We start from the raw sequence: 15031 nt of genomic DNA on the forward strand, positions 1-15031 counted from the left end.
TGTGCGTGCGACTGAAAGGGCCCAAGGTCCAGGAAGCCAGCAATGTGGGACATCGTGGGGTTTCTAGCTGTGGGGGCAGCCTTTCCCAGCTGTCCTGCTGGCACGGCGCTGGGCACTCGGCCCACATTCAAAGTTTGTTAGATAAATGAACCCGTAAAAGGTGGCGCTCGCAGCCTGTGCACATGCTCTTACTGCGCTGATGGCTCCCGTTGCCGTCCTGAAGCGCTTCACTTCCTGCGCAGAGTCCACCGACAGGCCTCTTTTAATGGAAGATGAGACAGAGTTGACTCCTTCTCCACTTGTATTTGGGTCCATGTCTGCATCCGGCTTAAAGAAACACACACACACTTGACCTTCCTGACTGTTCTCCAGGGAGAGGTCTAAAGAACAGTCAGGGAAGACTCGAGGGGCTGACGCCCTACCTGCTGGTCCTTGATCCTCTGCAGCTCCCACTTGATGACGACTTCGGACAGGTCCACGGCCAGCCGCCTCTGCTCGATGGTGACACTGGGCGTGAAGCCCAGCCTCTGCATGGCGCTGACCATGTGCTGCACCAGGTGGTGCCGCACCGGGTAGTACACCTGCAGACGCGGGCCAGGTCACGCCAGGGACACTGCGTGCCGCCCCGCACACACGCCCACGTAGCCCGCCTTGGCCCCAACACACACAGTCCAACCTCCTGCCCAAGAATTCTGAACCATAACTTTAGCAAAGAAATTCTCAGCACCTTTTGTATGTGTGTTTACCACTCCCCCTCCCCCCTACTGAGTCCCAACATAAGAGCGTGTTTCAGCCTTTTAGGACCATCTTTAAAAAATGCTGAACACTGAATTATCTTTAGGTAGGCAAGTCTAGTCACGTGTGTTGAACTTCAGACCTGATGTCATACAAATTAGCCATGCCAAGAGGCAAATTCCCAATTCTAAAAGAGTTGGCTGTAAAAGAATTAGCTTTTAACTCAATCCTTTCTTCTCTACCCAAACATCTACAAGAAATATCTACATATAAATAAATCCAACAAAGGGGGTGATCTGGTTATAGAGAAGGAGGTGCCAGCGACACCTTCAAGCCAAGTTACCAAGATCTAGAGTTAATGACAACTACCTCCCACCTTAGAGTAACAACTCATCTGTATTCATGGACAACTGAGTACAGCTGACCCTTGAACAACACAGGGGTCAGTGGTGCCCACCCCTGACAGAGTCACAAACGCAAGTGTAAACTTTACAGTCTGCCCTCTCCATCCGTAGTCCCGCATCTACGGATTCAACCAAGCGCAGAGCATGTAATACCGTAGTATGTTTACGGAAAAATATCCGCATGTAAGTAGACCCACACAGTTCAAATCCTGTTGTTCAAAGGTCAACTGTACTTACAAGATAAATGCCATCTTAGCAAAAAGCTTATACCAGGGATATATTCTCTAAACTACAGCAATTTTCATGTTGATAAGGTCATACACATACCCATACTAACCAATGGATCAGAATTACCTTTACTGAAAGATGCATGGCCACCTTATTATTGCAGAAAACAAAGATAGGCGAAACTTCAAAGCAAATGCCTGACAGGGTATTTGCTCTGAAGCAATCGACCTCAATCTACAGTACTTCCTACACACCTTGAAGTGCTGCACTATCAAATGCAAAATATGAACCAGCTGGGGGACAGTGTGCCCCTCCTCCACGATGATCTTCCTCGTCCAGTGGGTCAGCATCTGGTGCCCGTCCTCCATTCGGGCAGGCACCGCCGGAGTCAAAATAGCCATCGCCTGCCTGACAATTGCTCGGGCTTCCATTGCATGGGCCTTGAGAAGACTGTGAAAAACCTAAGACAGGACAGAAATACTGATAGAATGAAGGTTTTAAAAAACAAGATAAAAACAATCACTTAGAACTAAGGCATGATATTTCTGCAAAACAATTTAAAGAAGTTCCTTAGGGCTCTCTTATTAGGAAAAACCGCAGTAGTTACGTTCTCTTTCATTCAGTTTTGATCAATGAATATGTTTGCTCTAATATTTTCTGAGCACCTACTATGTGCCCGTGCTGAACTAGGGTGGAGCGTACAAAGACGAGCAGGACCCAGCTCCTCTAGCGTAACCAGTGGGAAGTCGGTTGAGGGATACAGATCATTTTACTCCAGCCCAGGGTAGAAAATGGAGTGAAAGGGGCCACTCTCAGAGACAGTGCTGAATTAGTTCAAGTGAAGGTCTGATGGAAGTGAGGTCGTGGGAACACAGACCAGCCAACTGGCACTGTGGGTGGAGGGGACAGGACGGGGGCTGGAAACAACAGAACTTGCTGAGCCTGCATGCCTGGGAGAATGACAGGGTGTCACAGATGCCCCTGGGGTCTCTGGTCCAGAGAAGTTCCCAAGAGGGAGTGGTCAGAGGAAACAATCAAGAGTGACTCACAGGACAGGACAAGAGCCAGCACTTACCAGGTGCTTAATGCGACAGACAGGCTGAGTGCTCAAGTGCATGATTACATCTAACTCTTACACAGGGCCAGTGACGAACTCAGTCAGAGTCACGGAACGGGAGTGGAAGAAACAAAACACGAATTCAGCCTGCCTGACATCAAAGCCTAACCCACTGAGCAATGCAAGGAACAAGTGCTTCAGGTCGTCAACCTGAAGAGGGGTTAGGAGACAAGGGTTCAAGAGTGCCTACTGTCTGTCTTTAGCTGAGGCGTGGGCCGGGGTCCTTGACTAACACATTTTCACGCAATGGGTAGAGAAGCATGAGGCGGACAAGGTAGACACTGTCTTATTTCAAAAGCAAGGCTGCAGAGGAAGGAGCGGGTGGAGCAGGAACAGGGAGGAAGGGTGACAATGAATCAGCGTGGAGGTTTCACAGTCACAAAAAGACGGCAGAGAGGAGCATTTTTTTTTTTTTTTTTTCGGTACGCGGGCCTCTCACTGTTGTGGCCTCTCCCGTTGCGGAGCACAGGCTCCGGACGCGCAGGCTCAGCGGCCATGGCTCACGGGCCTAGCCGCTCTGCGGCATGTGGGATCTTCCCGGACCGGGGCACGAACCCGTGTCCCCTGTATCGGCAGGCGGACTCTCAACCACTGCGCCACCAGGGAAGCCCAGAGAGGAGCATTTTAAAATGTACTGGGAAGGACAATAAATAGGGAAGCAGGCAGCGCTTGCGCTCGTCCGCGGGAGCAGCATGTGCGCGTGGTGTTGGGTGGACGGGAGGGAGCCCGCCCAGTACCTGCAGGACTATCTTCTTGTGTATCGCAAACTTGGCGATAATGTGGGCCAGCAGCAAGTGCCCGCTGTACTTGCAGGCGGGGTCCACGCAGGCCTTGGAGAGTAGGCAGGGCCACGCGAAGGTCATGAGGCGGCGCAGCTTGCTGTTGCGGTTCTTGTTGTTGTCGTGGACGTGGTGGGGTGCGTGCTCCACCAGCAGCGTGGCAAACTGCAGCAGGTAGATGCGCAGCGAGTCCAGCATGTCCGCCTGCTTCTCCGGGTCCAGGACCTGCGAGAGCACGAGCACAGGATGCACTTCTGGTCTGCTACCTCTGAAGGGTCACTCGACAAGTCTAAGCCTTGAAACACACAAACACTCACTCTCTCACTCTCTCTCTCTCTCTCCACACATAATATTAAGCTCTACCGTGATGGACTCAATGATGTCGCATCAATTTTCCTTTATTACATACAGATGACAAACTCGATACATTTATTTTAATGCTGAAAAAAGGGGCAGGCTTAGAAGTCAGAATGCAGTGGGCAAAGGGGCTTGAGGTAGAAAAGGAATACTAGCTCTTCAATGCAAGGTGATTCAGGACTGAGTTTCTTAATTTCCAAGTAATTGAGATTTTTTTTTTCTAGTCAACCATTAATTACCTTGTCCTTATTTTTTAGTATTACGATCAGAAAATGTTACCTACCAAAAAATCTGTTTTTTAAAAAATTGTTATGCTTTCCTATGCAATCAAGTATCTGACAGATTTTTACATGTGTTTCATGAATACAAGAAAAAAATGTGCACTCCGAGGAACACGTTACACGTTCCTAGTGAATCAAGCATACTGACTGCACCATCCAGTAAGTACCCTAACCACCTTCTGCCTCTCAGAGCACCTGCCAGACTAAAGTCTTCCACGACAACTGTGTTTTCACCAGGGTCCCCTCTCCCCTGGATGTGCTGCCTCACGGCGGCCCCTCCCAGGACGCCAGCCTGCCCCGCACCATTTATCCCCATTGACGCTCGAGATCCCAGCTCCTCACTTGTGCCGAGTCGGCAGCAACTGGCCCTGAGGACACAGCCTAGAGAAGGCAGTACACGGGAGGGGCCGAGTCCGGGTCACCATCTCCCCACAGCTGCCCAGAACAAGGCAAATATCAGTATGTGGACCAAAGATAATTCCTTGGGCTCAGCTCTCACTTCCACAGCAGGGTGGGCGTGGGGTCAAAACTGCAGGAAAGAGGTCTGTCTTAAGGGACAAAGACTACAGGAGGCCCAGCAACCTGTCCATGTGAATAGCACTCCCTCTGCCTGGACCCCAGGATGGAGCAGTGAGGAAACCACTGTGTCCTCTCTGAGGGCGGTGACTCACCGGTGGCGCGCCACAGGCGGGAATGCCCACGGCTCACAGCGCTCCACCACCCACCGTGCAGACACTCAGTGCAACAACCTCAAGGCACACTCGGCGTCTGCCAGTGAAGTTCAACAGCCTGATGGCAGAGGACAGCCGAGGCACCACGGGAAACACAGCACAGGCATTCCTCAGGCAGACACTTGATTCCAAAAGCCTCACTGGTGCAAACTGGAAACACTACTGTAACAGTGCTGAGACCCAAGCTAACTTCAGACACCCTAGTGCCATGACGACGTTCATGAACTTGGCAGTAAAGGGGCACAGTAGCAACTGGATCCAGTCTAATATTCTCACTGGCTTTTAGTAGATTCTTTTGCAAAGCTAAAGATGTAAACAGATCTTGAAAACTCTACTGACCAGCAACAGAGGTTTCTACAAAACAGCTGTGACATCTGAATTTTTCACTGAGATATATTGTTTCTCATTGGAATCTATTAATGTGGAAAAGATAATTCATTCCACATGGAGGCTGCCTTAATAAATTCACTAGTAAGAATTATAATGTTCTGCTATAAATTAACGCAATCATGAAAAATAAAAGCCTTAGGGAAATAAGCTTATTTCCTTGAACCTGTCACATCTCCCAAGTTACTTTTCAGGCCAGTGCATGGTTAGTGATGTCACCTTGGTTATAAACACACTGGTGATGCTCTCCGGGTTATCGCCTTCTGGATTGGGAGGTCCTAAGAGCTGCTCTCCTTCTCCCTTCTCAAAGCTGTATAAGAAAGCAGGATTCAAGATATGCTGCAGAACCTACAAAAAAATTTTACAATGAAGGAGAAGGAAAACAAAGCCATGCTCTCTCTCTCTTTCACTAGGTGGCAGGACCACCAGCTTGGTTATGCTGCATCATCAAGTTAGACTTCAATCAAGGGTGCAGCTAATAATCTTGTCTTTTATTACAATGGCAACTGTAAAGGTAGGTTAAAAACTTGAGGAAAAGAGACATTGGCCTGGTTCACTCTTCTCACCTCAAACAAGTTGTTTTATAAAAACAAGGGAACTAACAAACTACTCATCAACACTGGTTCACGGCTGGACCTGCCTTATGTTTCCCAACAATGAAATTTTCCTCGTAAACAGCCCAGACGAGGAAAGGCACAGCAGAACAAGAGTAGTGCCCTTGGCTCCCTAGAAAACGAGCTCAAACGCCATGGCTTCTCCCGCAGTGACAGTGGGACCCACCTTGGCTTTCAGTTCATCTCCGAAGTTGGGGTCGTTGAAGTCCACAAAGCGAAAAAACAGGGCACGTTTTTGAGCAATGCTGTAATTTTTGGGAATCTCCTCCTCCGTATACTCTTTTAAGAACGTCATGTTGCAGAGGAAACGACCAGTGAAGGCCCGGAGCAGCTGGAACAGCAATTCTATGTCTCCGTAATTCCTTCTGAAGGGTCAAAATAAGAAGGCAGGTTAAATTATGGCAAATTGCATAACTATGTTTGATGTCCGACTTGCTTTCGAGCAGCTCAAAATTACAGCCCGTCCTCTACAACAAATGCGATGACACACATGCAGTGAGCCAGCTATGCAGAGCTCAGGGAGGAGGCTTATCGGGGAGAGCAGGCCACTTGGTGCAGAGCGCCCAGGTGCACCCACTTGCAGTAATTCAGCAGACAGTAGGCCAGCAGCTTGGGCTCCTTCCAGTTGGTGGCAGCCATGTTCTCCTTCCGGTGTCTTTCTTGGAAGGTTTCGCTGACCCACACACGTCTCAGCTGGCTCACCAGAGAGTGCTGATTGGCCAGCCAGGAGTCATCGTTTTTAACTATGATACTAATGATCTATGAAAGAAGAGACAATGAGGATGCTGACAGGGTTCTCCCTGAGTCTCGACTAAACGTTTAAGACATCAGGGGCCTGAGAGAGAGCCGTGCTACCTTGATGGCCTGGAACTGCAGGTCCAGGCGCAGGGTGCTGGTACTGGGTGAGCCAGGGCGCACAGCAGTCTGGGTGCCGCCGGGCAGCAGCAGCGTGATGAACCGGTTGGGGTTAGCCGCCAGCACGTCTCGAAGAGGTCTGGCATCTTTGTGCTTTAAAAAACTCTGAAAACAAAGCAAAATAAACAGCTGTTTTAAGCTAATCAAAACCCACAAAATGTTGAAATGATATAAATTCTAAGGTTCTTCCTAAATCTCTCAAGGCAGGCAAAAAAAAAAAAAAAATCACTGTAAGCACCCTCTTTAAAAAGTGCTTTTTAGACAATAATCACACCCTGAGTTTCATAATCCTAGCAGCTCATTCGTTCGTTACCACCACCAAAATCCTACAGAGAGGGATTCCTGGACTTGAGCTTTTCACATACACAACGTTTCTAATACTCAAATACATTGGAGAAAAATAAAGCCAGGACACCGAACAGTGATATATAAATTCCAGACTGTCGAGCACAGTGGCAGGGACCCTGACCCCAGCCCCGGGCTCCCACCATGAACATCCTGCTCCACTGGGGGTCGTTCAGCGTGGCTTCCATCATGAACAGCTCCACCGTCTGCGAAGGGTGGCGGGTCAGGAACTTGATCAAAGGCTCTCTGAATGGACTGCCGGCCTAGAAAACATGTGGTGAAAACTGGACCTTCTGGGGGTTTGAGGCTTTTCTGGTCTAGCAACCTCACACGGTTCCAATGTGCATTTCTCCCCCTTGTAACTGGAGTGCACGCACCGTAAGCAGATATTAACACCCAATATCTTTATACTGTTGGATTAACCCATCTAAAATATGACAGTGAAAACATTACAAGCAACAGATGGAGGAAGAATTAGAATTAGCCCGTGTTTGACCATTACCTCGATCAACATAGCACGTTCTGTTTTCATTACGACCTCTAACAAAGGCTTGACCAGAGTTTGAGGTGCAGCTGGGATCAGATGAAAAAGGTTTATGATTGCCGAACAAATTTTCATTTCCTAATGAAGAAGACCAGAAATCACAAAATAGGCCAATTAATTTTGCCAGCGAGAGATACCAACATCACTACAGACCCTGCTAGGCTCTAGCTACATTTGCAAGGTTAGCCAACAGAAGCAGAGTTAACGTGTATCAACAGAAAGCCACAACTCACCAATCTCAGATTACAGCTGTGGCCTACGGAAACTACCTGCCCTTGGCCTTCAGATTTCATCTGTCAGTGGAGGGGAGAGGGAGCTGACTGTGCACCTCGGTGATGGTGCCGTCTTTGCTTTCACCCACACTGACAAGTGTTGGAAGTGACCTTTCGGGCTGCCGAAGTGAGCCCGGCAGGGGCAGGGGGGTCATGCCCGTGGCCGTGAGCATTAGGATTCCCTCACGTTGCCATGACATCACGGGGTCTTCCCAATGCACTAAGTTCTGAGGGCACAGACTTATTTTACCCTCAAAACTTAGCACAAAGTCCTCAAAAAAAATACTTGAAGTATTTACCCTGGAAATTAATTATCAGCGTAAATAAATCACTGACTGTTGTTCTAAAAATTTATCAACCAGGCCTGAAAATAAAGCTGACAAACTGCTTTACAGAATCATATGCAAAACGTGGGATGCCAAGAATTTTGCATTTTTTTAATGTGCTAACAGCTCAGCGGCCAATTACTGAGTGTCATTCCGACTTTCCGTTCAGTGTCAGTTCCCACGGTTTTGTGTCTGCCATTCAGGCCATGGGGAAGGGAAGACTCCCTGATGTCCCATCCTGGGTGGCGGGTAATAGGATACCCATGACTCTAAACCAGTAAAATGGGGATGATAAACACCAGTCAGGAGGGACCACATCCCGGCAGCACTGGAGATACTTCTCAAAATGTCTCTTTAAGCCAAAAGGCAAAACAGTGCGACGGGTAAGAAATGAGAAAAATCAGCTCAGCGTTGCTCCCATGCCTCCTCTAGAGTTCTCTTCTACAGTGTTTCCAAGTTTTCAGGCAGATTAAGTTCTATCCTGAAATTAGAATAACCTTCTAACAATGGTACTTTCATCTTAAGGGTTTTCGATTTCAAAGCACTGTCATGAAATCACTTCTGGCCTTCGCGTCACCACCGGAAGGCAGGAATGACAGGTATTACCATCCCCATTTTACAGAAGAGGGAAAGCTCAGGACTGGGCTGTTCAAAGTCAGTGTCATGACCACCACAGTGTGGTATGCGTGAGAGACATACACAAGGGCCTGGGTGCAGGGGGAGCAAGGAGGTTTCAGTTTGATGCAGCTGGTCAGTCAGAGGAAACAGAACTCCTCCCAATTTCCAGCACGTCTAATGTATTCTTTGTGGCATTTCCTCTCAAGAGGTTGTTAGATGCATGAGTTCATACAAACATTATGAGAGCAAAACCCGGCTGGATCAGAAATATTGAGATATTGCAATTCTAGCACATAGAAAACCAAAGAACTTAGAATCTTGCTTAAAGACGTCCTAATAGAAAACATGCGTGGCACCCGGACAGTTCACGGCAATGGTACTAATACAACTCCGCCACAGACAGACAGTACGGCTCACTGCACTCAAAGGCACGACACACTCTGTCCACCACAGAACCACAAGTCACAGCAAAACCAAGTACAACAACAACCCCTCCTGCACTTCCACTGAGATTCTCACCTCTACCCCTTCCACGGCAGGCTGAACCAAAACAAAAATTACAGCATGAAAAAAGGCAACGGAAAGGTAAAAAGAAAAGAAAAGAAAAGAAAAGAAAATATAAACTGTTCTTCACATTGCAAGTCATAAACTGACTTTTAATAGGTTGTTCTCACCTCAAACTGACAGAATGGAGACAAGGAACATCTCCCGCACTCTGAAATGCTTTCCTGAGGATGGGGAGGAAAATCATCTTTTTTCTATTTATGTTATTTACACAGAACTTCCCATATACTCAATACACAGTAAGGATTATTGGGGTAAACAAGACAGTAAAGACACAATTATCAGAAAGCACATAATAATTAACAGTTGCTCAACAGCAAAAAATACACCTTCCACCCTTCAGATGTCAAAACAGCCCTTCTGATGGTGTCACACGGAATGTATTCTTCCCTAAATCATATTTTTTAAAAAGGAGTTTTGGAATTCTTGTCTAGGGGGAGAAACTGTAAGACCCTGTTGTATGCAAATATATTAAAAAAAACTGTTTTGTTTAGAGTGAATAATTCAAGATTATACGTGAAGTGCTGATATTTAAAAAAACCTCTTTCCCATCTGGAGTTGGAAGAGGACAGGGGGTTTAATCCCCATCAGTTAGGCATGTTTGAGGCCAGAAGGACCCAGAGGCCATGATGCCACTCACTGGATACTTAGGCTATCGTGTGTGTGTGTGTGTGTGTGTGTGTGTGTGTGTGAACCCAGAGGCCATGATGCCACTCACTGGATACTCAGGCTATCGTGTGTGTGTGTGTGTGTGTGTGTGTGTGTGTGTGTGTGTGTGTGTGTGTGTGTGTGTGTGTGTGTGTGTGTGTGTGTGTGTGTGTGTGTGTGTGTGTGTGTGTGTACACACAGACATAGTGTAACAGGTGGTCATGAGTTTTCCCCTGTAAGTTCAATGCCAAATAGGTAAACCTTCCTAAACGTGATGACAATGCAAAACTCTGATCATCAGGGGTACCCAACGTTATGGGGAGCTTTTATTTATTTTTATTCAACTTTTAACATGTCATCGGTTATAGTTTCTCAACTGGGCAGTTATTTGGGGATCTGACCAAATAAACAAACTACTTTCCAAGACCCATTCCTCATCTGTGGAGCATTAGTAAAAACTATGAGAGCTCAAGGGCAGAAAGGAGGCTTGGCCCTGAGCTGAGGTCATGAAGCTGTGGCCACACTGCCTTGGACCCCAAACACCATAGCCCCTGAGTTGAGAGCCGCGGCCTCCCTCAGCAGTGGGACGTTCCCAGGCTCTCGGGGTCACGCTCATATGTTGATCGACAGGCTTCAGCAGGAAGGGGCTCAGGGACCTCCCAGTGCCCACAGCCCCACCCCCTATGCAACTGACCCCCCATCCCACATGAGCTGCAGTAAAAGTTTATCTTTTTGATCGAATGGAAGTCATTCATCTACCCACTAGGGTTTAAATGTTTATTCTAGAACTGGCTATATGTTTCAGAGAATTAACAGCTAACTGTAAAAACAAATAATAAATTTAGAGCAAAAATACCTAACAGATGAGAGATGGGGAGGAAAAGTACAGAGGCACTTGCACCTACTCCCAGGAGCTTAGGCTTTTAAAATATACTCTGCGGTTGTCCCCCATGAAGATTTCCTGATTTTTTCCCTATATATATAAAAATAACAAACCTTCAAAGAGGTCATGGATGGTTTAACACTCCTAAAAAAAGTTTAAGATCCTGTTTTAGTTTTGCTTGTTGGCTGTTTAGAAGCCGCAGGAAACAAGACTCACATAAACAAAACACCTTGACATAGAATGGTCAAAACCAAGCATAATAAAGCCAAAATAAATAAATAAAATACAAGATGGGATGAAACACAGCATCCAACAAATAGGCACAGGAGGACAAAAAGCCACATTAATTATGCCTCTGAAGAGCTCAAGGAATCCCCTCATTAGGTACTGCTGTACAATTTCACTGGGCGTAACAGGAGCTTGTGGAAAACACAATCCCACTGAGAGGACAGTCATCAAGTTTAAACATATCTTAAAAGAATATTAACATATACAAATAAGATTAGATTAAAAACAGCAAGAACCATTCATTTTTAAGAGACGAAGTCTTTGGTGACCAACATCAGATACTTAAAAAGATTTAACTAAAGTGGTTTTCCCTCAAAACCGTAAAAAAATGTGTTTTGAAGTACTGGCCATTTGGACTTGCAACAAACAACTGGGGTGGGGGATTTGGACCTAGAAAACATACATGCCAATATTTATGCGATGCTTTATTACATCCTCCTTAATGCTTTTATGAAGTCCTAAAACCTCTACTTGGTTTATGAGGCAATGATGACGGAAAGCAATGGAAAACAGCAGCTGAGGACTGTAGCCTGTGCAAACAAGAGCTGCCAGAACAGTCTAAGAAAGTACACTTTATTCACTTTCAAGAAAGACTAATAAAACTGAAATACATTTCAAGCTTCCCAGAATTCTCATCAACAAAAACATCATGTTAAAGTGAACAAAAGGGAGATTTTAAAAAAACATAAAAAGGAATGTTCAACAATTAAGAGAAATAAAAGCAAAATGTAATGCTAACAAAATATGTTTAACAATTTACATGGACTATAGTCACATAAAACTAGATTTCTGACCGGAATTTTAATTAAAAGCACCGCTTCGACATTAGCATTGGTAACGGCAGTGCACAGTGGGGCTGCCCTCCCAGAAACAAACAAGTCACTCACGTTTCCGTCGCTCCTCTGGCCCCCTTTGTGGGTGAGGACCACCACTTCCATCCACTTTCGCAGATGTTGCTGTGAAAAAATATATCCTTAGCCATTTTTTCTTGACAACAGGAGCATCTCAACTCCAAAATGCAGCTCTTAGGTGAAAACTCATATGTAATCATTACTTTCCATGCTATTTAATGTGAGAATGGCAGTGATTCTATTACTGAAATAGTGCAGCCATCGAACTAGTGATGAGAGTAACTGGCATTTGTTTATGTTCTATAAATAGAAAGGCTGAATTTACCCTGATACAACAACAGAAAATGTCCTGCAACCCAGCCATTCCAATACCAGGACTTTTATTCCTGTTACTCTGTGCTGCAGCTGTTCCCAGAGTGCTGACCCGAGCCAGCACCAAGCTAGCCATTGGGGCAGAGACGTGAACAAGCAGACATCATCCCTGTCCCTGTGGCGCTCCAGTAACAGTGGGGGAACAAGGTAAAACACAGGTGCCTGCTGTGTAACAGAAGAGCAGGAACCAGCTACAGATGAGGGCCGAGGAGTCTGGGAGGGCCCTGCAGAGGCAGACAGGCCAGAAGCACAAGGAAGGGCACTCCAGGCAGAGAAGAGGAGGGAGGCCAGAAACGCAAAGGGTGGCCACTGTGGCCGAGGGTGAGTGGGCACAAGGGGAAGCCCGGGGGAGGGGATGGTGAGATGAGCACGGACCCCACAGTGCATGCGGGTAGCAATTCCCTTCCATGCGGAATGAGGGAGCTCGTTCTGTGAAAAGACTGTGCTGCTGCAGGAGCAGAAGAGCGATCCCCAGGTCACAGCAACTCGGGCTGACCCAGCCTGTGGCAGCCAGGCTCCCGCCCTCAACGGGGTCCAGCAAAACCCAGTGACAAGTGCTCAGAGCCCAAGCTAAACCACACAGGGGCATCCGAACAACAGCTTCATGATCCTACACTGTCCAAACCTGTTCTTCAAAACACTGCCCTGCAGGAAGTTAACAAGCTACTTTAAAAAGGACTCCTCAGTCACAAACAGGCTTGGGGACAGATGGTTCAAATACATCCAAACACTTTTCTCTGAGCCTTTAATGTCCACAGACCTTGTACAACTTCAAGAGGGGAACACAGTAAGTGGTGCTTCCCAAACTTACTTAGTTACTTACTGTTTTTCACAGAAACCCTGTATCTTCTAAAGCCAGTGTTCCAAGGAACACACACTGAGAAACATTAAAATAATATACATTTCTTCAAAGAAACTAAATACATTCACAAGATTTTACCAGTAAAATTCCTTGAAGGATACCATCAGAATATATATTCAAAAAACCTCTATCTTACTAGAATAGCTATTTATACCAAAGATATGAGTAACAAAATTAAAGGTACAGAAAACGGCCAGCTGCTTTCAGATTTCCCAAAGGAAAAAAATAACACTCATTGGTATATAAAGCTCACTTTTAGTTCAATAAGGAGATTTCCAAAACAACTAACCATATAAGAAACTTCAAGATCAAATGTCAAGCAGTTGAAATTATAAGAAAGGAAAATATTCAGGGGTGTCTTTACGAATGCCCACCCTAGACAGTAAGGTGTCCTATCTCTTAAACTTATGCTGAAGGCTTGGGCTGTTCACCCCAAATGTGTATCAAATGAGGGAAAACAGAGGCTGATGACTGAGCCCAGTTCTGAAGAACATGGCTCAGTAAGGACAAACGTGGCAGACCACAGGGTCCGTGCACAAGGCCAGAACCACAAACGCAGAAGCACCACAGCACAGGACCTGGCTGGACTTGGGCGAGATGGCTGGACAAACAGAAGACTCAGTTATTCTGTATCCAAGTACATCAGCACTCTCTGCTTTCAGAGGCATTCAGCCACTCAGACGTGGCTAGAATGTCAGAGAAGGAAAAAAAAAAAATCCCCTCAACAAACCAGAAACAAAAAACCCATGAACTTTATTTTAAGGAAGAAGACTCTTGGCCTTAGTCAGAAACTACAGATGTGATACAGTTCTGTTCTTTTTTTTTTTTTTTTTTTTTTTTGGGCCGTGCTGCACGTCTTGCAGGATCTTAGTTCCCCAACCAAGGGACTGAATCCGCACCCCGGCAGTGAAAGCTCAGAGTCCTAACCACTGGACCACCAGGGAATTCCCTGTTTACTCTGTTCTAAAAAAATCTGGAGAACAATGTTTACTGAATGAATTCCCAGCTCACAGATCTAACAGGTTAGACTGGAGTGAAAAAAAAAAAAAAACACACAAAAAGAAAGTTATTTCAGGCAGGCATGCAAAGGCAGCAAGAAATGATAGCCAACAGAGGGTAGAGAGAGACTAGTTTTAAAAGGAGACAAACATAAAAACACTAGGAGATTAGAACACATGCACAGATCTCATACATGAAAGAACCAAGTCATAAGATGAGGTAAGATAATGTGTGTATTTGATGTGCTCTGAATGGGAAGTGATATAATTTCATTTACTTTAACCATGCTTATGAATGTTTGTATGCATGTAAATTGATAGGTTTGTATGTGTATTACACATGGAAGCTTAAAGGAAAAGAGCCTTTCAATTTGGAAAATTACACTCTACTATTAGGGCATCACTTAAAAGTTTTAGGACCAATCATAATACTATCAATTCCCACTTAGGTATTTGGCCATTGTTCATTTCTTAGGCGCCTGGAGATACGAAGAAACCAGCATGTGAGGTTAAAAAGCTGCATAAGAAACACATGCGTGGGGCTTCCCTGGTGGCGCAGTGGTTGAGAATCCACCTGCCAATGCAGGGGACACGGGTTCGTGCCCCGGTCCGGGAAGATCCCACATGCCGCGGAGCAGCTGGGCCCGTGAGCCATGGCCACTGAGCCTGTGCTTCCGGAGTCTGTGCTCCGCAACGGGAGAGACCAAAACAGTGAGAGGCCTGCGTATGGCAAAAAAAAAACCCCAAAACACATGCATGTTTGCAGTAACGTACCATGAAATTAAGTTAATAAATTATTTACAAATGTTTATTTACAGAATGCAAAATAAAGTTAATACTTAAACCCTCTTTCATCTGTTTACACCTCACGTTTAAACAGTCAAATCTTTTCTTTGCATAATTATTTCCTTG

At 45.9% G+C, this 15031-nt stretch overlaps 1 protein-coding gene across 1 annotated transcript in view; it reads right to left on the reverse strand.

The window, feature by feature from the left end:
- The window catches only part of TRRAP (transformation/transcription domain associated protein), a gene marked incomplete at its 5' end in the record, with an annotated part of 109579 nt that overhangs the window by 50667 nt on the left and 43881 nt on the right, over positions 1-15031 (reverse strand). Inside the window, 13 exons of the mRNA XM_079720276.1 lie at positions 193-327; positions 423-581; positions 1622-1828; positions 3222-3488; positions 5239-5367; positions 5800-5998; positions 6211-6392; positions 6489-6653; positions 7037-7156; positions 7396-7515; positions 9173-9193; positions 9328-9381; positions 11924-11992. Of these exons, the coding sequence (XP_079576402.1) occupies positions 193-327; positions 423-581; positions 1622-1828; positions 3222-3488; positions 5239-5367; positions 5800-5998; positions 6211-6392; positions 6489-6653; positions 7037-7156; positions 7396-7515; positions 9173-9193; positions 9328-9381; positions 11924-11992 (1827 nt within the window). The remainder of the gene's footprint in view (positions 1-192; positions 328-422; positions 582-1621; positions 1829-3221; positions 3489-5238; positions 5368-5799; positions 5999-6210; positions 6393-6488; positions 6654-7036; positions 7157-7395; positions 7516-9172; positions 9194-9327; positions 9382-11923; positions 11993-15031) is intronic.

The sequence above is a fragment of the Hyperoodon ampullatus genome (genome assembly GCF_949752795.1).
Source record: "Hyperoodon ampullatus genome assembly, chromosome: 14".
In the NCBI taxonomy this organism is placed as follows: Eukaryota; Metazoa; Chordata; class Mammalia; order Artiodactyla; family Ziphiidae; genus Hyperoodon; species Hyperoodon ampullatus.